The 26,331-nt window shown below is 32.8% G+C and overlaps 1 protein-coding gene across 8 annotated transcripts in view; it reads left to right on the plus strand.

The window, feature by feature from the left end:
- The first annotated feature begins 5,747 nt into the window (after positions 1–5,747).
- Positions 5,748–26,331, plus strand: part of LOC132697310 (coiled-coil domain-containing protein AGAP005037) — a 402,124-nt gene continuing 381,540 nt past the window's right edge. For 6 of the 8 annotated variants that reach the window (XM_060662686.1, XM_060662684.1, XM_060662687.1 and 3 more), the window contains exons 1-2: positions 5,749–5,983; positions 21,312–21,523. In XM_060662686.1, the coding sequence (XP_060518669.1) occupies positions 21,403–21,523 (121 nt within the window). In that variant the 5' untranslated portion in view covers positions 5,749–5,983; positions 21,312–21,402. Of the gene's footprint in view, positions 5,984–21,311; positions 21,524–26,331 lie in introns of all 8 variants that reach the window. The other 2 variants (XM_060662680.1, XM_060662688.1) reach the window with 1 other exon arrangement.

A 26,331-nucleotide genomic window follows, 5' to 3' on the forward strand; every position in this document is an offset into this window, starting at 1 on the left:
AGACACAAACAAAACGCTACATATGATGACAACAGTAGAAATAAAAACACCAAGAAGTGTATAGTCCAAAACTCTATGCGAAGGTGTTCGCAACGAAGATGTCAGGCAACAATGAGAAATACAGGACATAGCAAGGCGGGTAACACAAATTCAGCATTGTTGTAGGAACGCATGTATTTTATCAGGAGCACCTACCTCGAAGATTAATAACTGGAAATTTAAATGGCTTGGCATTTATAATATAAATAGTGCCTAAATTAAACTCTGAATTTTTTCTCCAAGTACGAGTTTACTTAGAAAATTACCCTTGAAATTTTGAGGGATAATTTTCAAAAAATCGCGTGCTCGAAAAAAATTTCGGAAATAGTTCAAGCACTCGGAATTTTGGGGCATATATTAAGGAGCCTTTTTTGACGTAAAATGTTTTTTAATTTATTTTTATTCAATTAAAAATATTTATCAAAACAACAATCGTACGATACTGTTTTTTTTTCTGAAAATTAAAATTATTTATAGCCTATTATGAAGCCTATTAAATTTACTTTCGTACGACATGCTTTTGATATTCCGTTGAAATTGAAGAGTGAAAATAACAAAAATGGCGTGATTAGTATTAAGTTCTCTGCAAAAAAAAATGCCACCGGCAAGTGCCAATGTCTGTGTTTTACAACTCTATTACATAAATAGTTAACTAATGTGGAAAATTATTGTAGAATATGAGCAAATCTGACAAAAATTGGCGTCGAAAAAAACACAGTGTCGATTTTGGTTAGTTAGTTACACCATTCTATTAAAAAGTGGAAATTTTGTTTGAGCCTGTAAGCGAGTTTTTATGAATACTTTTGCAGTGACAAGAAAATGGTTGAATATACTTATTGCTAAAAAGAAAGCGGGCCACACATATTATTCTGGTAAAAGAACATGCCGAAAGTAGGGAAGCAAAAAAAGTTATTAGTCTTTACTTCCAGAAAGTTTGGTATGTTGCTTATTCGTCGACCTTGAACAGGTAATGCAGGTGCATCCTGATATGTTTTACTTATCGCAGCTTTTCTATATAGTGTAGCTGACTGGAACAATATGTTTCTATGGAATGCAAATGTTGCAGGTCATGGGGCAAATGAGATTTCTTCCTTTTTACTTCGCTTCTTAAATAGTGGATTTAATAATAAAAGATCCTCTGGTGCTCAAAATATATTTTGTTTTTGTGATATTCTCGGTAGCTCAATGCCTCAATACAGATAAAGGTTTTTATCAGCGGGCATACCTTTATTCGTTGATAGAAAAAAGCAAAATCTGGTCAACGTCATTCAATCAGCAAGGTACAATCCACCATTTGGAGGGGTCGATATCGCCAATTTAGAATTTTGAGATATAAGAGAACCTTTAAAGTTTTAAATCAGCAAAGCAGTCATAAATAGATCGGCAGAGAAAATCCCACAAATGTCGAGACAAAAACTGTAATTTCGGAATCTCAAAAATATGCTGAGTAAAGCTGTGAAAAATTTACTCAATGCTGAAATAGAAAATAGAAAACAAGAAGAATAGTATTCGTTCTATGTTGTCTTATCTGAGTAATAAACTGTATCAAGGCTTTTATAAGAATCTGCTACAAGCATAGGCTGGAGAGTTCCTTTTTTTGTATTTATTTGTAACATGACATTTTCGACTACTGTTATCATTTATCGTACATTTTGTTTCACGTTTGTGATTAGCCAAGTACCTAAAATAATAGGCAATAAATTTCAACGCCATTTTGTTAAAATGTTCAACGGAAGTGATCCCGTTTTCTTTTTTTCATTTCACAATTTTTGTTTTCAGTTCTGTTTTATTAGCTACATTAATTTATGTTAGTATTGCTACTTCTACTTTTCAATTATTCTGGCCCAAAATTATTTTTGTACTTACACTCTTGATGCCCACTTAATCCACACGTATGCATGATACTTAAAGTATAGATAAGATAAAATAAAAATGGTTTTTTTATTAAAACTGATACCCTATAGCTCGAGGATTCACATTCGGAAGTATTGGCAGTCAATACACTAACAAACACGGTAAAATAAGGGATTATATGTATTATATTTGCTACCCTTGTTTTTTATGAAACACTATAGACAAAATACATTATACTGAAATTAAATTAAAAAGTACCTTAATATTCTTCGTTATCTGAGGAACTGTCGTCTCTTGACATTATAATTAAAGCATTGGAAGTACGATCGATCAAGTAGTCAAGATTCCACATTTTCTCAAATTTTCTCTCTTTTCTCTGGTCTTATATATTTGTAGTGGCACATTTTTGGTCCAGTCACCAATCCGTGTATCATCAAGATAAAAGTTTTAACTCTTTCATCGCTTTCCAGTAAAAGTATCTTTGGTGTATGCTTCTCTCAAGAGAAATCCATATTTTCAATAGTGTTCCATAAAAGTTTTCAACAGATTGTTGGTGTCGTTATCAGGCATTTGAATGGTCTGCCGAAACTTGTGTTGATTTCCACGTCACCTCTTGACTCCCGCACAATTTGGAAAGTAAAATCGAAACCTACTTCAAATATCAATTTTGGTGACATAGCACCAGAAAAGATGCATAAGGTGGAACATTCATTATGCAGGATGTGTATAAATGAAGTGTCGACAATTAAGGGAATGAATTGAAAGTGGTCACAAAATGACAACCAATGACAACCAAACCAAACAACAACAACAACCAAATGACAGCCAATTTGTTAAAGTCAAATTTGCATAACGGATCAAAAATAATTTACTAGATTTATTCTACAAAATTTTATGGTAAAGCTTTTAACACTTACAACGCGCATTTCTGAAGTAATGAAATACGAGGATTTTTAGAAAAATCAATTTTCATCATAGGTTTTCTATCAATGTTTTGCATGTATGATTGATAATACGTTAATACGTCATTTTATTTTGTCAAATAGATTAGTACTGGTCGAATTGCTGGAGAATAGTCTCATACATACTCACTTGGAGATGTTCTTTGAGCTTGATGGAGCATCAGTTCACTTTGGGCGTTGTGCAAGAATCTAGTCAGATGAAAATAGATGGGTCAAGGTGACCTAACCTTTGAGATTCTTCTTGTATCCCGTAATATTTGAATGTGTCTCGACTATGCAAAATAATTGAAATGCGTTTGATAACTTTATGTAAATTAGCGACCTTTGTATTGTTGGCAATTCTACACGGAATTAAACTTACTCGTAATGGTTACTTTATTTTTCAGAAAAATGGCCTGCTACCGGACCATCAAATGAAGCTTAACAAATAACAAAACTATCACTACGGTTTCTGAAATTTTCCAAAACGGTATATCCTAATACCGTGTACCTTTCCCTCGTAGCAACTTTCGAGATTTTGTAAGAAAAACCACTGAAAGTCATTACAGTTTTTTGTTACGCCGTTACTTTCTCTTCAAATATTTCTTATATATTAATTAAAAGCCATTTTCAGGTGAACTCCTTTACAGTTTTTTGTATGGAAAGGAATGCATGCCCAAACAATTACCATTTCTCCTAGGCGGTTTTTCAATAAAAGAAAAAGTTCATTTAAGAACACCTAATACAATCGTACCACTAGTTTAAAAATGGAACCCTCCTTTGGGTGTTTTACTTCCTGCCAAATGTCATTGGCTGTGTCCCATCTGGGTAATTTTATTTGCCAGTTGTATCGATATTCTAATGATACTCATTGGCTTACAATTATTTGCTTTCTTGACAAATGGCGGATTCTCCACCGGGAAAAAATTACGGTCGCACCCTCACCAGTTTTGACTTGCATTGCAAAAAGGCGAATGTAAAAAACGAGAATCCCACGAACCCCTACACTTTCTATCGAACTAAACCTCAAACGTCCAATCCAAATCACCAGAAACATTTCTTTTTCTCGCCCAAACTTTCAAATAATTCGCGCGCATATTCCCGATGGTGACCGCGGTGTTCCTGCGACGCATAGTTCCCGGTCCTGCTAGAAGCGTTTCCAGCGCGGCAGCAGGTTAGGGCGTTCACCCGCCACAGTTCCACCGATTGCCGCAAACGCGACGGCGGCGCTGCGATCGATTTTCCCTCGCCTCTACGTCACACGGGATGCTGCGACGCAACGTTGCCGTTGTCGCTGATTTATGGTATGCTGAGGGATGGAAAGATTCGCAGCGGGTCGCAAAAACTAAACATCCGAACGACTAATAATGATGAAATTCCCTAAAAATACAGTTGGTAAAGTTAATCACATTGCTGGCGTTGGCGGTCTATCAAGAACGGTAACATAAAACCTTGCTGCAGGAACAAGGTAATGAATCTATAAGAATCCAGACGTGGCATTTGCCTTAACTAAGGAACATGCAAAGCAACAGTTAGACGCTCGCAAATGCAGCTCATTTAAATTGTTTACAAATGTACAGTTATTCATTGACGTACTATTATAAATTGTAGAGAAATCACAATAGGTCCTCGGAAAATATCAATGAATCACTGCAAATTCAGAGCCAGCAGGCCTTGCAGCAAAGTCAAAGAAAGACTGTAGCTCGCAGATGCCCTAAATAATTTCTAAATCCAAATCGTGCACAAATCATAGTAAATCTTCGAAAATTATCAATAAACCACTGAAATTCAGAGCTATAAGTTGTAGCGGTAAAGTCAAAGAAAATCAGTAGGGCTGACGCACCATGCACCATAACTACAAATAACTGCAAATCCAGTGCCAGATAAAGGCAAATAATTGCAGAAGCGCGGGGGTGATCTAAATCTATTCTAAATTCTGATGAAATAATCGATAAATCACAGCAAATTCTCGAAAATCACCAATAAATCACTGAAAATCAAGAGTCAGAAGTTGTTGCAAAGAGGCCAAAGAAAAGCGGAGGTGATTTAAATCCATGCTAAATCCTAAAAGTCTGTATCGGGCAAGTCCCAATTAAAAATATGTCACAATCAATCTTCGAAAATCACCAATGAATCAAAATAAATCCAGAGCCATTATAGCAAAGCCAAAAAAAACAGTAGCACGGGAGTGATCAAAATCCTTGCTAAATCTAGATAAAACAATCGATAAATTACAATGAGAACAAAGTTATAGAAAGGCAGCGAAGCGAAGGTCATCTATATCGTTATTAAATCTTTAGTAAGTCGTCGATCAATCACAGTAAATATACCAATGAATTACGGCATAACCAGAGCCAGAAGTTGTTACAGAAAACTAAAAGAAACTCTGTAGTGCGCAGATGATCTATATCATTTCCAGCTCTTCAGTAAATGGTCTATAAATCAAAATAAATCTTCGGAAATAAGTAAATAATTACTGCAAAATCCAGAGTCAGGAGTTGTTGTGGCAAAGCCAAAGAATAGCAGCAGCGCGAGGGTAATAACTCCTTTATTAATTCTGAGTACATTGCCGATAAGTCCCAATAACTCCTCGAAAATCGCCAATAAGTCACTGCAAATCTGGAGTCACAATTTGTCACGGTAAAATAATTAAAAGGCTGTAGTGCACAAAGTGTTCTTAATCCTTTCCAAATCCAAATCAAAAAGTAAATTGTCCATAAATCATAATAAATTATTGCAAATCCAGCAAAATCCATAGGCACCTTACAGTAAAGTCAAAAAAATCTAGTAATCTTCAGATATTTAGTTAATGCGCACATTCCAGTCCACGAACTTCGCCGCAACCACGTACGCAACTTGGCAACATCGCGCAGCGATCCGGTCGGCTTGTGCTCTTCGGTGTGTCGTCTCGGACTTAGGGGTTGTCGTGCGGTGTCTATTTTCGCACCCCCGATCGAAGTAGAGTTCTCACCACTATTTCTGATTCGTTTCATTTTCTTGTCCCGATAAAAGTACTTGTCCGAACATGTTCACGGAATGTAGTCGCGTTCGCCGTTTCTCGATCCACATCCACGTAGTCGTAGATATATCGATACGCCCATAACCCCCAAACTTTGTGTTTTGTTTCCCCCCTTTTTAAAGCCGTTCGAGTAAGTATCCCTTGCTGTTTAGCTGTGCGCCAACGTTAGCAGTATAAACCAGAGTATGACGTGCATGAGAGCCCGCGTATAGTATCAGCCTGTGCGTTTGTTTTGTAGCGGAAGATTTAAATTTAGTTAATGAAATTCGGATGATTTTTATCAAACTCAACTAGCACTACGACATTTCTTTTCAAATTAGTGGGAATCCATTCACATAAACCCATTCGTACAGGGTGTAAAAGAATTTTACTTAGAAGGAGTTCTACTGCTCTTAACGATGAGCAAAATCTAACGTGTTTTTTTTTTCATATGCCAAGTGAAACTTAACTTTCTAGCAATGTTCAGCCATTAATAATAAAGTTACCTGTAGTGTCATGCATGCTTACGCACGATACTCACAGTAAATTCATAATTGCACTGCATCGAACGTCTAAGTAACAACTATAGATTTGGCCATTTCAAAATTTATGTTTAATTAAGTTTCTCCGCTATATGAAGATTGTCCAGCTTCATTCCATTTAGATATTTGGTTTCGCCCCACTCCCATTCTTTTTACAGATTTTGACTCAATTCTTTGACGATTCGGATGATCTGGAGTTTTGGTTCGTTGGTTATTTCCTTAGATTTTGATAAATGCAAGTGTGTGTTACCAATCATTTTATTATTAAATCAATAAGTTTTTTTGGAGTTGCGGCACCATTTAATAGTAGGATATCAATAAAATCAGAATAGTAGTTATTCAACGTAGTGTTGTGTTAACCATATAATATTATTTTTGCAAATAAATATTTCACAACAAACTAACTTAAATTGATTATTTCGGTAACTTAGTCAATAAAAAAACAGAATTTCATCTTATTAGTAAAAGTTTTAAACCCTTCAATTTATTGTATGATATGTTACGAAAAAAAGGTACACTTCATTCATATCGCTGTTTAGCAAGTCAATTTTGCAAAAAAAAAATTGCAAAGCAGGTCTGGAGACTATAATATTGTTATTTTGTTGTCAGTTTGACAATTATGTTTTTTTTTTGTTCGTATTGTCCCTAAAGTTCTTCTTTAATTTAGTTCTTTTAAAGTATGGAGTGTTTTTCGATCAGAGAATTCGCAGATATTCATTTTTCTACGTTTTTGCAACAAAAACAAATCTGCAAGAAATTATGATTATGGCAGAACGTTTAACAGAATTCAGGAAAATAATTTATAATTAAGTCAGTCGCCTGGTAGATAGCAGATATTTCAATCTCTTCATTCCTCTGAACGAAAACGTATATATAATAGACCAATACACAATGTCATTATGGCATCATCAACATAGAAAACATATAAAATATATAAAACATATAAAATAATGCTAAAATAGTTAAAAAACAAATTAAGAAATGCATATATATTGAAGAACAAATATTATATTATATTTTCATCCTTAAAAAAGTATTTTATTGAATTCTGGTTTTCATTTAGCAAAAAATATTTGAATATTTTTTTAAAACATTTTCTTTTTCGAGGTTTGCCGTACAGTGGCTATTTATTTGGAATAATTTTATTTGGGCATTTTGTACCTATACAGTTTGGATCTTGCTGTTTTAAGTTTTGTAAGCATTAGCATTATGTTATGTTCATGCGTTTCGTATATCCTAATTATATTTTTCTTATGATTTTCATGATTCATGAATCATCATTTCATGATGATTCACGGTCAGCTTGCAACTAGATTTTGAAAGTTTTTAAAGAAATTTATAACGATCCGGGCTCCCGGTGAGAATCAAACGCACAACCTCCGACAAGTTGAGGTCGCAGGTCTAACGCTTTGCCAATCGTGCCAGTTAGGTATATTTTTCGATTTGTCACATTTCACAGCCTATTAAAAAAGCTTTTAAAATAACATCATCAAAAATTATAAGGATTGAATCAAACTATACAGTCGATGTCTCAAAAGTTATTATTTGTAAAATGTTACATGTATTTCGCCCATACGAACATCATCAGCCTTAGAAAAGGAATTGTTGGAAATAATAAAATAACTTACATAAATTAAGATTACGCACATACAAAAGGCGTAAACTCAAACGCACATGGACACAAATTGGAATGAGACCGAATCGCTTTGATTTAACCGAGAATTAAAAAATGAAATATTGGGATTAACCTGCAGTTTATATTATTAAAAATTAATGTCAGCTCACAATTAAAAACGTCAAGGATAAGTCTCTTATGGCTTTGGTGATTCTAATTTCTCCAGAAGAACAAGTTTTACTAGTGTAAAACAATTACATTTTCTTTCTTACCAAATTGAGATATTCGTTAGCCCTGGCGGAGATCTTCCTGCGAGACTGTCCGATATAAATTGCATTACACTCCTCACAGTTCAAAGAATAGATTTAGATAAATAATCTATTGGATCCTTAACTTCTTTTATAAAGTGTTTTAATGTTTTGTTTGTTTTAAACGCTATAGATAAATTCCTGCTCTTGAATATTTATCAAGGTATTGATTTTTTTACATAATACGATAACTGGTATGTTTTCGCAAATTCGTAAAGTAATTTGTTGATTGAACAACGTGTACACCCGTTATTGAACGCAATTTTTATAATCGCATTAAATTTCTTATTATTAAACGCTTCTCTTTAAAGTGGAATATTAAAAGGCCTGATGATAATATGGAGAATTGGAGGAAAATTCTGTCACATTGTCAGTAGGTATGGCCTATCTAAAAATATCGAATTCAATTATTTAACTTTTGCTAACAGAAGATCCAGAAACGGTAAGGAACCCCCGAAATCCTTCTAAAGTAACCACACCTTTATTATGTAGGTTTCGTAAGATATATGAAGGGGATCCCCATTCAACCCGCAGTGTCTTTCACGTGTTCACATTGTTACTACAATCTAGCTGCATGGCTTAACATAGTTCTTAGAGCATTTATTCTACCAAAAATTCAGTGGAGTTCACCAGTTGCTTAAAGAATAATGACATTCCAGACAGTGCTCCATTGATTTATATTGATGTCGAAAATGTATTCCCAACCATTCCTCCGTTTGAGTGCATTGATTTAGTGAGCTCTTTATTGAATGGCACTACTTTGCCAAGGGTTTTCGTCGATGTTCTACTTCTTTTTTAAGACAGCATTAGAACAAAATTTCTTTAATTTCGATAACAAATTTTTTAGACACATGACTATCAATGGGTTCTTCCCTGTCACCTTTTTTAAGTGAAAATTTCATGAACAATCTTGACAGAAAAATTATATATAGTCAACTTTTCACATATTTAATAGCTTTCAAGGGATATGTGGAATTCCTAACGGTTACCAATTCCTTACGTTAGAAAATTTATTTTAAGTTGTAGTAGAAAGTCGGGCGACCTTACCGTTTCTTGATCTTCTATTAGTCAGGAAAAGTAAAAGAATTAAATTCGAGATGTTTAGAAAAGCCACATACACTGAAAATGTTTTACAATATTCCTCCAACTCTTTAGATTCTCATAAATTTGTCTCTTTCCACTTTCAAAAGAACCATTTAATAAGGAATTGACGACGATTAAACAAATCGTATTCGTTGCATTGTTCAATCAACAAATTATTTTGCAAATTTTTCAACAAATACCAGTTCGGAGTTGAATTGAATGCTTATAGTTCTCTGCTTATTTGTTTATTTATTTATTTTATTAGATATTCAACAGAACAAAGTTCCAGTAACAGATTACAGCACTTAAATTCTACTTAACTATAGAAACCATTCTACTTACTAGTACTTGCCGCTCGCAAGGGGAGTCAGCTCCGCCCACCCGTACATAATTTACAACTAAACTGACTTATTATCATTAGAGCTATTTCCATAATAGTTTTTCCTTAATTATACTTAAACTAGTAACTATGAATAATAATTAACAATAAAATTCATATTGTACAAGGGTGAGCTTAAACCTAAGTTGGTACGCAGTCTTGGTAGGACAAATAAATTTCAATTTAACGAAATTTGGAACAGAAATTGAGAATTGTCAATTTTTTGGTGTAGTAGTTTGTGGAGACCCACAACCGTTGCAACTTTACTTGGTGTTTACAACGTAGCATATTCAAAGTCAATTAGAGAATTCTGATAACTGAGATTGTAGATGTATTCACCATGTTTTTCATGATACAAAAATGTTAAGAATTTCTTTTGCACTTTTACTATTTGGCTTTGGTGTACTGCATAATAAGGTGGCCAAACTATTCCAACGTACTCAAGTATACTTCGAATAAACGTATTGTAGTATTGCTAGTGTTTTTATTTTTGTAAACCTCAACGAGTTTCTAATTATGAATCCATACATTCTATATGCCGAATTCACTATATTGATTATATTTTCAGACTCATGATTTCTTATTATTAATTATTTATTAATTAATTATTGTCAATTGGAAGGGAAGAATCAAAGTTCTGTTTTTTCTTGTTATTGATATGGAAGTATTTTTCAATGTTGAATTATTGTTATTTCTATATACAATTTAAGGTCATCTGCATATAATGCACACTGAGAGTCCCGAACTACCAGTGGCAATTCGTCCATCAGTGGTAAAAAGGAAAGGGGTCCAAGATTCGAACCTTGCGTGACACCAGATCTTGTTGATTGGCATCCTTTAAAAACAACAAATTGTTTCCTTTCTGATAAATAAGATGCAACCAGTGTTAATAAACAATTTGGTTTGATTTTATCACTTTCTTCCTGTATAAAGTTCAAAAGGTTTGTAGTGATAGATCTTTTGAGCAAGAAACGGTGTTGAGAGTCTATAATTTTGCGCATCATATGTCCTCCCTTTAAAATTTGACACACTTTTGTACCTTTCCACCGCGTAGGGTAAACACCTGTTGGAAGCAGACCCTTTGCTAAAAACTGTATCCATCCTTTCAGTACATATAGGGGGAACAAAATCCGGTCTTTAGCTGATTTTAATATATCACCTTCACTCATCCCTGCAATATATATATTATGTGTTTGTGTATTAATTGCACAAACTGATACACTAGATATTTCTTCATTATGGTTTTCATGGTAACTAAGCGAGCGTTTTGGCATTATGGCAAAATAAAAACAACGCTCGCTCCTCGCACGCACTTTTCGCTCGGATGTGGCAAAATAACTATTATGACAATCTCGACAGTTAGGAGTGAGTGATTTCTGTCAAAGGTGATTATTTATTTTATGGTTTTTGGCTTACTACTTAAAACGGCAGTAATTGGTAAACGAAGTTAGTCTTAAACAAAATTGATGAGTGACTAAAGATCTATGCGATAATACCCAATATTTGAAGCATATCACAACGTATTACTAATGTCTATGGTATTGTAAACAAACTAGTATAAACTAAGTTAAACAACAAACTTTTATTACAGTAATATCCTATGCTTATTACAATTCAATTTATTTTGAATTTTAAATTCTTTAATTCATATTTGAGGTTAGAATAAAGATATGGAGATACAGTTTTTAATGAGTTGTTGGGTTCTTGTTTGACTATCTAATGACATAAAAAAATTCATATCGTTGCAGTTAATTTTTTTTTCAGAAAATTATTGTTTTTTTTAAGCAGACAGCGCCATCTGGTGTCAGGTTTTGATAGCATAGGAGATGGATATTTTATCGACTCCAGGTTTATTAAAACTCATTGAGATATTTTGGAGTTATGAACGGTTATTTCCGGAAATGTTGGAGCACCCTCACTGTTTTTTAATGTTTTGAAACATCCCCTTTTTTGTTGCACTTACTGCTATATTATTAACGTGTCATAAATGTCAGTTTCTCAAGAAATGTAGCGCAAGCCATTAAAATTTTGTTCCTCCTTCCTCTATAAATTAGGCACATTTCTTGTATATGTCCTATACCCAAATCCAAAAGTTTTTGAGATATATGCGTTTTTAACATAAAAGAGACGTTCAAAAATGAAATAGCATTTTAGAATTTTTAATTTATATCTTAGGTGGTTGTGAAATAAGTCATCACCAAAAACCGAAATGTTTGTTTATAACTGACATTGACAGGTACAGATTTAGCAAAACTATGATTACATAATATATGAAAGGCCTTATTCTCAAGGAGAAAAACAATGATTTTTGGGAATATTTATTAAACCAAATAAGAGGACTAAATTGGGGGAGGGGAAGGGAACTATGTGTAATTAACCCCCGAATGCATATTTCAGATAAAAAAATCTTCATCAAATCTAAGAAAAATTTCAACACACAAATTTTGCCTATAGGACATATTATACAAGAAATTATTTTTTATGAGATTTTATTGAGGATATAATATAATAATAAATTCCATACCCAGTATATATAAAAATGTAAAACAGATTACTATTCTTTGAATGACTTTTGAATTTGACTTTTTTTCCCAAACGGAGTGGGACATTATAATCGATGACCCGGTACAATTTATATAAACGATAACCGCCGTATCACACGAACTAAATATTTTACCATCATTTTGCAAGCTATAAACCTATAACCCATAAACTCACACTTTCGCTATAAGTGGATGCTTACCGTGGGGAGATGAGAGGGCTTTAAATTTTCAAAACTTTGTCGTAGAATATCGATTGGGGCATAATAAGCGCAACTTAAAACATGAGAGTTTCTAAATTCAGTTACTCTTCCGCTTCGTTAAACCGTCCGTTATAATTATGGTTAGTCGAGAAAGACGACGGCAATGCGAAACATTAAAGACGACATAAACAAAGACAAACTTTTTAAGAGGTTCTAACGTCGCAAAGATAAAATCAAGATACGCAATCTCTATGTTTGGATAAAAATCCATCGTTAATTTATGTATTTTTAAATTAATTGCTGGTGATAATATAAATATTGATAAAAATAATAAAATTAGTGCTACTGGTGGTGGAGTTGACCCAAATAATTATTATACAAAACCAGAAGTAGATAAAAAATTTAATTAAACCGATTTGAAATGGCCATAATGCCTACAAAAATTTCTAAAATTAACCATGGGGAAAGTTAATACTATTTTCAAGCTGAGACAATATTTAAATGAGTTTTGTTAAATGCTGTCTGCTCTACCTCTGGGATTTACTCGAATATATGAGTGACGTGACAAAAATAAATTCGGAAAAGGAATAAATACAATTATATGACTTTTTTATGTTATTAGATAGTCCAAGTAGGAAACCTGCATGTCAATATCTTTATGCTAACCTAAATTATCAATATTTGAATTTGAAATATTTCCTTTAGGGGGGCTATTAAAGTCTCCCAAAATAAAATGGTATCTCTATGTTTTTTTGGACAATACCTTTGAAGGACACCTAATTCGCCTAAAGCTGATATTTCCATGTTTTGAAATGTTTTCAGATATTTACTACAATAAATGAAACATTGAATACATTTTGCTGAATTGCGTACTGTACAATCGTAATTATATAAACAATAAAGAATCTATGCCACCACTATCATTAAAGAATATAATTAATGATTTTCCGTTTTCCCAAGTTTTTTATAATTAGCTTCCACTGAAAATAATGCTATTCCAATTGTAAACGCAGCAAAAAATCTAGGTTTCAATTCTATATAATTTGATTTTCACATTAAAAAAAAAAGCCTTCAGAACATTTACATATTAAAGCAATTATATAAATATTTCCTCTGCAACAACTTATTTCTTTCAAACTAACTAAATGGTCAATACACAAATAACACAACTCGTAAATGCGTTTTGCCTATAACATACCTTTCCGTCGTCATATAACTACTTTTTTGAATAATTTAAATATTTTAAACATGGGAATCGACGGAGACGGCATATGTAGAGGTTTGTTTATAAAATCACAAAACAAGGTTAACCGACTTATCTCAATTAGATGTTCCAACATCTTCCAGATTCCCAAAGAACAAGAAATTACCTGACTTACATTGCTTCTTGTTGTAGAACAATCAGATATCATTTACTTATGTTGCAATTAAGACAATCAATAGTCTTACCAGTCAGATGAGGGAATTAGGGCTATCGGCGTACACAAAATTAATAAATTACTTGCAGAACAAAATCTACTTTTATAATAATAATTTAGATATTCAATAGCTATTTTTATTTATCTTTTATGTTATGTTTAAACTCATGTAGCAGCTTCACCCTCGATTTGGGTTTAGGTTTCCTTTGTCTCCGATTGTTCCAATCCGGGCAAACTCATGTTCAGCCATGTTTCAGGCAGTTGCAAATTGAGCTTTAGTGCCAATATACTCACCACAACATCCTTTTTTGTAATTGCTTATCTTCTTCAATTAATCTGGGGCGTTCTTGCTAACATTTTCTTTTAGACAGGTGTTTTTGAACGGTTGTTATAATTGAGAGTGTGTCCCTTTTATCAAAATTTGATTTGTGGTGCAATTCATGAAATTTAATTTACAAATAATATATGATACATTATTAATAAGATTATTAATTATTATGTTCATGGTTAACAAATTCTATTTAACTGCTCCATAGTATCAATTTACGACAAGGTTTAATTACATCAATTAGATGAGCTGGCATTTTCCGGTTTATATTAGTGCGTCTATGTTTGTTTTTAATTGGCCCATACTATGTTATTTAAATCGCATTGATAAGGTGATAATCTAAGAGATATGTTATCAGATTTTTTATGACTTCGTCTACGAAAGAAGTTTTATCATATGATTTGGTTCTTAAAATTTCAACTAGCTCTTTTAGTTATACAATGTGTCCCAGACTCGCTTCTCTGTACAGTGACTTAAGCCCCTATTATACCTGCAGAAAAGGTTAAATGGTAAAAGTTTTAGAGGAAACTTAGTGGCTTTGATAATCGGCTTCAAATACGTGAGAAAAATCGAAAATAGCAAATTTCATTTTTTGACAGTAAATCCAAAACAGTTAAATTGACAGCTGTAAAAATGCGTCATTGTTCGGACACATTTCTAAGAGGAGTAATCTTTTGTTATCTCACAACCCGTCTTGACTTTCATTTTTCTTACGTTTGCTATATTGGATTTTTCGATTTTTAGAAAGAGCACAAATTTTCTAGTACAAACATTTTTATCACACTTCGTAAAGATGGGTCTTAATAATTTTGTAAGTAGGAGAGGATATATGTGTCACCTATTTTCCAAATTGACCGATCCTAAATCTGAAGCCGGTTATCAAACGCACTAAATATAATACGAGCGGAGATCCCCTGAATCTGGAATCTGAAATCCGAAATATTGTTATATAATCCCATGCAATGGTAAGACGGGACTTAGAAACATAATTAGATGTAAAGGCGGGGATGATGCTAGTTGGTCTGTTGCTGTTTTAGCAATAAGAGCTGGCGGTCACAAAGAGTACACTTTACACAAAACTCAGAATCGATGACGTTATTTACTATCTTATATACAAGAAAATATCAAAACACTGTCTTCTGGACTCCAGTGAGTTCAGGGGAAAATAGTGTAAACTCCTATTACAACAGCGAAATGTCTTCGTCCATTGAAATAAATTTAAAATTATACTCCTAAAACAGTACATCATGTAACTAACTAATTAATAAAATTCATCATTATATACAAAATATCTACAATTATTAAGTTCTAGCTGAACAGACAACAAAACTAAGACCCAGCTAATATTGGATTAATTTAAGTTAGTTTACTATCACTTTTAAAACGCTGGACTCAAAAACCATTAAAAATTATATTTAAAAATGTTAAAAGCTTCAAGTAAATTTAATTTGGACCATTTATTTTAAAAATTTGAAAATCTTTTCATTGATGAACGATTTATGGCGTACTTTTATCCGTTTAGTAAAACATCTTGCTGTTTAGCCTGTATATGTTTTGGAACCATAATTAAAGGAAAGTGTTTTTTTGTTTTTATTTGTTGGACTTTCATTATTTTATGTATTTTATGTATGTTTCGAAATTAAGGAATTTCATCTTCAGTCACTAAATCTAGTGTGCACGCAGGAAAACACAAAATGATTCAATATTTAATTTACACTTGCTACTGCAGCAGGAAAAACGTTTCATAAGTTGAAAGGAAATTAGATGAAACTAAGGTTCTGACAAACCACTACTGACAACACTTACGCATAAATATGGGAGAGAGTATCGTCAAACTCTTAAAAAAACGGCTCAGCCTAAAAGAATTTTTTTTTCTTAATTTTTAAAAATTTCAAAACTAGGAAGACAAACAGACAGGAGTCAAACAATTAACACTGTGGGATTAAGGATTAATAATGAACTTAATATTATTGGACAGTTGGCCATTGATTGTCCATGCTCTCGATCAACAAAATTTACTACAAACATTTAAACAGAGGTATGCCAATATTTTCTATATTTTCATTTCGAGTAGACAAGAAAACAACGAAATGTCAATAATAAACCTGGTAAATTAAAAAGTATTTTATAACCTTATATTTAATCGCTTTATCTGTTTTGTCATCTTTTCTAGCATATTTTGTTTTGCTATTTACACAACTTCTGCATTCCTTTAAACAGAGTGAGTCAACGATAGAGTAAAGTTCATTATCTCATTGATTTCAAAATTTATGAGAAAATATTAAATAGAAAAGTTGTAAAGATTATTAGGATGCACAATTTAAAATTATTTACATACTTTATTATATATTACATACTTTTTCGAAAAACTCTTGTTTTAAATTTTGTTTTGAATTATTTTCAAAATTATTCAACTTTTTTTATTAATAATAATAAAACTTATAGTTTTTTCAATAATTTAATTTTTCTTTAAAAATACTAGTTTTCGCAACTGCAAAAGAATTACAATAACGCCATCATTTTAAAGTTAAATATTTGATATTAACGTTACTCAAGACGACGTAAATGGTACATGCAACAAAATTTGAATAAAATCCTGTTGGATGATCAAAATAAACGAATATATTTGAATCTCTATAAATTGTAAAATCTCGATTTTCACACTATATATGTGATTATTTTTTTATATTTCTTTTTAATACTTTGCAATTTATATTAACTTTTCCAATGTTTACCCTTCTTTCTGAGTAAATAAATTAATTGATATGATATATAAATTGGGTGAGGCGAGAAAAAAACTGTTGGCAGTAAGACCTTACACGTTAAATATTGAAAAAGTTAAAATAAATAGCAAAGTATTCAAAAAAAGGTATATCATGTACATAATAAAAGTTGTAGGTTTTTGTAAGATCTTTCATAAAAAATAATAATATATACGGTGTCCTATTTAAGAAAATCGAGAATTTTTAAATTTAAAATTATCGAAATAAATTAGTTTATTTTAAACACCCTGTAGCATCTAATTAAATTCTGTTGTATATATGAGTGAAGTGACTTGCGAAAACTAGTATTTTTTTATAAAAATTACAACACTATTAGCTTTAGGTACGTATTATCATTAATAAAAAGTTGAAGGTTTCAAAAGGAATTCAAATCAAATGGAGCGTCCCATTAAAAAAAAAGTATTTTGTGCGTCACGCTTTTTTGAGTCACGCTGCATACTTTATCTTTACAACTTTTTTTATCATTTTCTCATAACTTTTGACACCAATATGATAATAAACTTTACTCCATGGTTGACTCACCCTGTACAGACAACAGGATGATTGGTGAAACGTTTGCAAGAATATTAGAATATTATAACAATAGCCTGTGGAACTTTCTTTAAAAAATTTTGATTTTGAAAAGTTTTATCGAATTCAGTAAAATAAGTATATCGTTTCATTTAAAACTAAAATTTATAAAATAAAAACCCTCGTCGCTGTATTAAAGTGCGAGTAACTTTTCTCCCTTCTATACTGAGAATTTTCTCAGAAATATGCATTATATTACACGTCGATTCGAAGCTCACGAAGTTTTCTTGGTAAACAATGAAACGCTATTGGATCAAATGATGAAATTTTAATTGGGTAAGGTCGCGCAGTCCAGGTTGGATTTTAACAGGGGAGGACCAGTTATCGATCGTTCTCATCCAAACATTTTAAAAATTAACCTAGAGTCGACCCGCACCCTATCTTGGCGAACTGCTAAAATCGATTTTTAGACATTACGCGCGTATATTCTGAAATTCCTTTATTATGTTCTCCAGACATTTTTCTATGTAATAAATGAAGGGTAAAATATAAGGAAGGATTTTTTTTCTTATAATATTTTCGAAATGGAGGAAAAAATTGAGATACTGTTATTCCCTTTCTGCGTTTTAAGTCTTTGTTGCTTACGGGTGATTGATATACAGGATCTCCCCCAATTTAGTGGGCTCAAATATAACAACTTATTCTATTTCCAAAATAGGCACTAATATTCTGTATAAACATATGTCGAAAAAATATTTTCGACACAGATTTAGAGAAAGTTTTAGTAAGTATGGCATCCTGAGTTTGACTCTTGATCAGGAGCGCCGCTTCTAAGGATCACAGGTAACAAAAACTGCAATAACTTATTTGTGGGACCATTCTTACATTTTTTTCTTATGAAATCTGTGTTCTGTTATTCAAAAAAGGTGCAGTTGATTGAGATTGCTAGGAGCGACCGTTTTCGAGTAAAATGGTTTTCAGAAATACAGCAGAGTCATAACGTTTTCTTTCTATAACACTACGCCTTCCCTTGCTTTTGCCCTCCATGATGGTTTGCCCCGCTGCATATATTCAAGCTTTTTCGTTTTAAGCATTCTTACCATTTCTTAATGTTTTCCTATTTGGTGAAAACTTTCTGCAGTATTAACCCTATCAACCCATGATATTCTTACGACCGGACGGTAACACCATCTTCGAACGCTAACTTTTTGATTTCCGCTTGCTTGAGTCCAAACCTTTGAAGCAATCGAATTCTTAATTGTAAGTTTATATCCAAACTAAAAAATAGTCTCTTGCAATTTCTATCCTTGATATTACACCATGTGTGTGTTTGATTAGAGCAGTTTTATTCACCCATGTTCCCAAGTATTTGTAATGTTGAACTTTTTTTAGTGGCGTGCTATAGCAAGTAAGACTTGCATTCATATTATTATGCTTTGTAAAAATTATATAGTTGGTCTTCCTTAGTCCATATCGTTCGGTCTTTGCAGTAGCATTTGCAAGTAGTAGCTTCATTTGATTCATTTCATTCTTGGCACACTAGAAGTCTATTTCAATGAAAAATGAAATAAAAATAACCAGCAGTTTAATTCCGTAATGAATGGCTACCAGTGAAAAATCTCTCATTTACATTGAGTTCTCAAACACAGTTTCATTGCTTTTGACAAAATTTCTGGATTCCTCCAGCGTCGGTTTTTGCTTAGTAGAAATTGCTGACGTTTCGCCAATCATCCTGGTGGCTTCTTCAGAGCTTGACTGAAAGTGGCTACGTCGATGATACTTTTCTTATTTGGCCTCATAGTCAAGAAACCCTAGTAGATTTTCTTCGACATTTAAACTCCATACACCCTAATATACATTAACTAACAGGATGGCTTCTTCAGAGCTTGACTGAACCGGGCATAAAATTTTATTTGATAAAACCAAAATTGTTGCATGTAATCAGTTCTTCTACCAACGAAAAATGCGAGAGTCTATTGAAATCTATAAACAACCTAACAATCTTAATCGCGACTCAGGTCTCTACCTGTCACCAATTTGGGAATCAGTCATCCCCCATTAGCCCCTCCCCCCTTAAGCAATACAAAGTAGGTGCGAGCCAGTTTCAGTCAAGCTCCGAAGAAGCCAATAGGATGATTGGCGAAACGTCAGCAATTTCGACTAAGCAAAAACCGACGCAGGAGGAATCCAGAAGTTTTGTAAAAAGCATTACAGTAGCTTGTGGAAGTTTCTTTGAAAAATTCACAGTTTCATTAGTTACCTCACAGCAAATAATCTAGTCGGTTTAACTTTTGTCACTGGCCAAATTACTGGGCCTGCTCGACCCATCTACTTGTTTTCAAAAGTCTTATCTAATTAGTTTTGTTACACCCTGCAGTGAGCTGGAGCTCCATTATGCAGGTAAGGAAATTTAACTACGCTTTAGCATTTAGTGTATTTGGAAAGGACCTATTAACGCATTACCTATGACACTCAAAATACTGTAGAGAACCTATGTTGAAAGTTGGTTCTTCGAACTTAACCTTAAATTTGGGAGACTAATGTTATTAATTCTACTGAAACAAAGACGTAAGTATTTTTTCAAAATTTCGTACCTTGTACGATGTTTTGATCTATTAACTTTCAGCCCTGATAAACATATAAATCAATCTTCTTGGAGATTTCCTAAACTTCACTTCTTTGATCAATTTCATTTGCGTATTGGCGCATTTTGTAAATTACTTTTTGTTGGATCAGAAAATAAAATGAAACAGTCTTTCATGATTTTGAAATCGCAAAATCTCTTCAAAAATGATTCCGACAGTAACAGCATATTGACCATAAGCAATATTTTCAAATGCAGAGAAAGAGCCGTGAAATTCAGTTGCAGACCCATATGTGCCTCCCACAAGCGGATTTTGTTCTGAAACGCTTTCAAATCATCTAGTAACTGCTCTTGTTTTTGAAGTTTTAAATGTAAATCTTATCCGCATCACACATCCATTTTACGTCATTCAATTCAGTTAGTGGTCTCCCTTTTACTTACATAAAATCCGCTATGTCATTTCTAAGCTCGTAAAATCATTTCAACCTAGATGGAAAATGCAATAAAGGAATACCAAATCATCTTTTTGTACATCCAGTTGCTTTTTCATTCAAAATTCCGATGAAACCTTTAGGTACGCTGATCATAGAAGATTCACCATCTGTGCACACTGCAACAAGTGTGGTGGGCGGAATTTGAGTCACAAGTTTGTTTGGCACAAGCGATAAAATTCATAGATTCAGACGAAACTAGATGACTTTCTAAGCTTACCTAATTACAGAATAAATTAGATTTCTCTATTTACCATAAACTTTTACAAATGGACCCATTCATAATAACTCCAATAATCCTTACACACACCTTGTAGTAATTTATCCATATTACAGCAAATAGCTGTTAACATTAGTTACAACCCATCTTTGATAGAGAAGATTATCACTGAAAAACAGTTTCAAATAACTCTGACCTCTATTGGTCTCATACACTGAACCCAAAATTTATAAAACTATAAAATGCATATTAGAACCTAACAAGAAAGTGTCGAAACATCTATCTAAATTGGGTCTCAAGATTGCTTAAACACCATGGGAAATTTTTTAAAAACAAATGTAGAAATAACAAATAACAAACAAATACTTTAGAGTAGAAGTCAATTTATTTTTTACAAATATAAGAATTATAAAATCTATAACTTTTTTCGATTATGGCCTAACGCTTGAAGACTGACTGGTCTGTTATTTTTCAGATCATCGCTGTGTTAAAACTAAAACGGCGGGGAAATGGGGATGAAATACTCAGAACGTTAGTCGTACTTAACAGAGTAATAAGTAGCCGCAATGTTGATCCGCTGGAAGAAGGACAAGGACAAAGAAAAATGCGAAAAGTCCTCTTCCTCTTCGGGACAGAAGCAGGTTTCTTCCACGACGAAGAAGAAGAGGAAATTCGGCAGAGAAGGGGGTAAGTATTGGCTGTTATATAAGAACAACTGTGATGGCAACTAGATTGTGTTTTACGGTTGATGAAACGCTAAAACTTTTGGAAAAACTAGATAAAAATAATCAGCAGACATTTCGTTTTTTTTTTTTAACAGTGACGTTCTCAATACTAAAATATTAACTAAATGATGTTAACGACTGCAGTCGTTGCGTTATTAGAGGACGCTTGGAATAAGACTGAAAATTATACCAGAAGGTCTGCATTAAGGGATCGAAGAGCTACAGAATGACTGACCATAATTTTCTCAGTTTTTAAATAAGGCGCGCAAATTATAGTCTATCAGACTATAGTGCATCGCCAGAATCGGTCAAGATTGACAAAATAGAGGGCTTATTGAAGACGTAATGAATGATTTGCTGACTGTACCGTTCAATTTATCTTCATAACATTTTAATTGGATGTAACTTTTTTGTTTTTAGAGATATCAAGGTTAACAAAAAACAAAATGTAGGGTTAGTAGCCAAGTGTTTTTCAAGACACTATCAATGTTATGACATATAAGCTTACATCATATTTTTTTAAATGGAATGCCCTGTATTTTATATATGTGTTTAATAGAATATCTTGTTCCGATTACAACGATGTGACCACCATTTTCCTGAACACATTTCTTATACACTCTAATTGTATGCATTTAGTAACGTTTTCGGATTGTGTCTTAATTGATTGATTGCCTCTGAAATTCTTTGCCGAAGATTAGACATTATTACAAGGAGTTCTGTGCACTTCATTTTTTATGTGTCCCCAAAAGAAAAAGTCGGGTCTGTTGGCTGGCCAGTCCATGATTCCGCCGTTCCCTATCCAACCCCAAACATTTTCTTAACACGGAATATGTGTTAAGAAAATGTTTAACTTGCACAACATTGTGAGGAGGGACACCGCCTTGCTAAGAGTTGCAAATGATGATCTCCAGTTAATATTTGATTTTAAATATCGGACTCAAAATATGCCCATGACTCCACACTATACATTAATTGATTGGTACCTCTCCCTGTTCATTTAGTGTATTTGTCTAGGATTATTTAAAGACCAATATCCGTATTTTGCCTATTACAACCCTTTCTTGTAGTGAAAGAACTTTTATTAGTCCATAAAGTGTTTTTCAAGAAATTGTTATTCTCATTCTATTTAAAAAATTCAAACTAAACTGCATCTTCCTTTGACCTTCTTCTACACTTAGTTTTTGAGTTTCACGAAATTTAAATGCATTATATTTATATTCTTTTGAAACAGCGGATTGATCGCCGAGAAATACCTGTCTCTTCATATACTCTAGTAATAGATGGATGTGTTTCATAGAATCCTAATATTATAAAATTTTATTTTTTTATTTATTTTTTTCATTTAAAACATTATGATTCCGGAATACTTTTAGCATTTAATACGTTACCTTACGTACAAATGACGAAGTGCAATAGCTTTTATTATTCACAACGTATTCTTGAAGCACTTTCTTTCTTTCACAGATGCAAAATTAGCGCAAAACCATTTTAACAATAATGACTTGGACAATAATCCAGCCATCAACGTTGCTTACTAATATGTCAAACATAAACATATTTTTATTTGTCAGTCAGGGGTCTCTATGAAATGATATAAAAATTTCCTATTTTTGCTGATTTGTCAAAAACTATTGAACTAAAATTTAAAATGTGTTACATCATTGTAATCGGAATAAGATATTCAATTGAACATATATATAATATACAGGAAGTTCTATTTAAATAAATACGATGTAGGCTTATGTCAGAAAATGGATAGTGTTTTGTTTTATACGTCACAGCCAAATAAATTTGTTATCAAGATAAATTGAATGTACGGTACAATATCACGAGTCTGGTTCCATGGCAGATCAGTGGCGATTTGTTGAGAAGAACGTAGAAAATTTATGGAAAGTGGAGCCTTAAATACTCCCAGATATATTGAAGTGACAGTACAGAAAGTAGTCATAGCATTTGTCCCTTCCCGTTCGGAAGTTAAAATAGCGACGCTATAGCCCAGATCTCAATCCAATTGAGCATTTTTGGGATGCATTAACAAGACGCGTTCGCTGCCGTCAAAACAGTACAGAAGCAATTCCTCAAGAAACAGTTATCTATTTGATTGATTCGAAACCAGAGGTGGACAAATCCAATATTAACTCGTGTTTAAATTTTTGGTGATCCAATAACAACGTTAAATATTTTAAAATGCAGCGGTTAATTAAAAAATACCTAGTCATATTTATTGTAAACTATGTTTTCAGAAGGTTCTTTGAAGTACTTTTTCCACAGAGTGTTTTAAACTAAAGACTAAAAACATCATTTTGACTTATCACATTACATTTCATTTCACATTTCATTTTGAACTGCATCAAATCGAAATCTTAAAGAATCTATCGTCTAGCGAAAAAATCATTTTAATAAAGAAACAGAAACGACATATCATATTAAAAAATGAGGCGTCGTTTTTTTTTTGGTGAGTTTAAGCAATATCTTGTAAACCGCTTGTGCAATCAAGAGGAAATAAATGAAACTCAAAGTGTGGCGGAAACTGTTTGATACAAGAAAGACAAAAAAATATTGTTATAATATTGAACGACCTTAAACTCAAAGGCAGACAGACACAAATTGGATTGAAACCGAATCCATTTGATTTAAACGAGATCTTGAAAGCAATATAAAAAATCCTCTTCGAAATACAATTTATTTCTGTCCATATACTTAGTCACCAAACTTAACTGCAATATAATCTTTGGAGTTGGAAGAATATAGAACTGAGCCATAGGATGATTAAAATTGATTAGAAAGTGATTTGGTGTATTGCTCGTATTAAAAGCTGTAGGCAAACCCCTACTCTTGTAAAATGTAGCCAGTAGTTGCTTGCGCAGATTTGTAGATTTACATTAAAACTCTTTAATTACCTTCTAAAATACAATGAGTTACACTGCAGAATATTTTCCCAAAAACCAAAAAATATTTATATTGTAATCAATTCTTTAATTTTGACGTCGTACACAAAGGCTACTCCATTGGTTGCGACGTCACGAGGTATGTGCAAGCAACCCATTGTAGATGAACATTTTATACTGTTCGTCTAGTGTTTGTGTGTGATTTTAGTATTTGGGATTTGAATTTTATTTATGAACAATCCGCCTTTGGTGGATTCCTTGATGGTCGCTGATTCTTTCGTCAAGAATACATTTTCAATTGCCATTCAGCATCGCTTGAATTTCTAGTCTTAGAAGCTTGGTTTAATGCCCGAGGCAGATGATTCCGAAGAACTAAAAACCAATATTTTTACACTTTACAAGTTTATTGGAGATAAAGTAATATTTGTAGTTGCAAGTTTAATAGCAAAAGAACCTGTACACTGGGTGAATATTTGAATTGATTTATTTGGACAGTTATTTCTAAAGAACATTGACCATCCACATTTTGGATAGGCTAGGTGGTTCTTGTTTGCGTCTTCTTGGCAAGCAAAAACGTGTGCAACTACATTTTTGCAAACTCTCTTTTAAACTCCAATCGTTTTCAATTCCATAAAGTTCTCCGTATCCCACTCCAACTGAAAAAAAAAACAATATAAACACAATAACAAACAAAAGTGAGGTTAGGCTACTATTATATTTCTGTTAATGAATTGGAAAGTAGTTTTCTGAAGTGCCTTATATTTTTGAATAAATAATAAATTGCCTGCATGATGGTAAACGTGGCTAGTTCAGTCAAGTTCAGGTCTAATGGCTTTTAGCCATATTGTTCGTTGTTTTTGCTTTTCCCGGAGTAGTAATGGTTGTGGTTTTACAACCTGGCACGATGCAATAAGGATAAACACGAAAACACTCAAAAACACTTGAAATTGTTCAGTTCAAATATTAATTATTGATTTCGGCGTTAATATTTTACTTATGGTAAAAACATTTAGGGGGCACACTTTTTAAGTCTTATTAAGTATTTTCATTCAATAAACAAATATTTGAAAGTACCCTATGGTAAGTAAATATTCCCAAAAAAGGTAGGGCGTTTTAAGTTACGCACTAGAAGTTTAGTTTTGTAAAACTTATTGATATAACGAAGTGAATTGGATGCAATTTGTCTAACCGTAGTCAATTTCTTATTAAACACTTCTATTGAAACATGAAAGTTGAAAAGCCTTGTCACATTGTCGGTAGCTATGGGCTTTCTAAAAATCTTTAATTCGTACCATTTACTTTTCTTACCAGATCAACAAACGACTTTCCTTTCCTCGTTGGATGGAACTTAGTCTGACATACAAATAATAACACATGAGGCAAAAACTGGAGTAGAGGCAGGTACAAAAGAATTACTCCGTAAAGATGGGATCCACAAATATACGATGCCATAGTAATAAAAATAGCAGTGAAAAGAAGCATAGAAAGGTCACAAAAAATTTCCAAAAGTCTGAAATGGGTACGCCTTAAGAAACGTTGGAAGCGTACAGAATAACCGGGTATTAGCATGCAATATGGGAAGAAGAAGAAGAATTCGAAGATAGAAAAATGACAGCGGGAAGAAAAATTTGTCGCAGTTTGTTTTATAAAATTTCCTCCAAAATGTGTCCGTTGTTTTATCAATGAAGCCTTGGTCAGGTTATTTGAAAACTTTTGATAGCATCCTTTAAAATCTTATTCTAAAAATTTTACTTTTGAAGTTTTATAACCTTCGTCGTACCCTTATAAATCTTACAGCACCTTATAAATATGCGATAGCTACTACGAAACGTGGATTGTCCTGAGCTTAAAACACTTTTAACTGGCGTGTTTTATTTAA

Source organism: Cylas formicarius, unplaced genomic scaffold, assembly GCF_029955315.1.
Source record: "Cylas formicarius isolate icCylForm1 unplaced genomic scaffold, icCylForm1.1 PGA_scaffold_1__22_contigs__length_36826433, whole genome shotgun sequence".
Taxonomy (NCBI): Eukaryota; Metazoa; Arthropoda; class Insecta; order Coleoptera; family Brentidae; genus Cylas; species Cylas formicarius.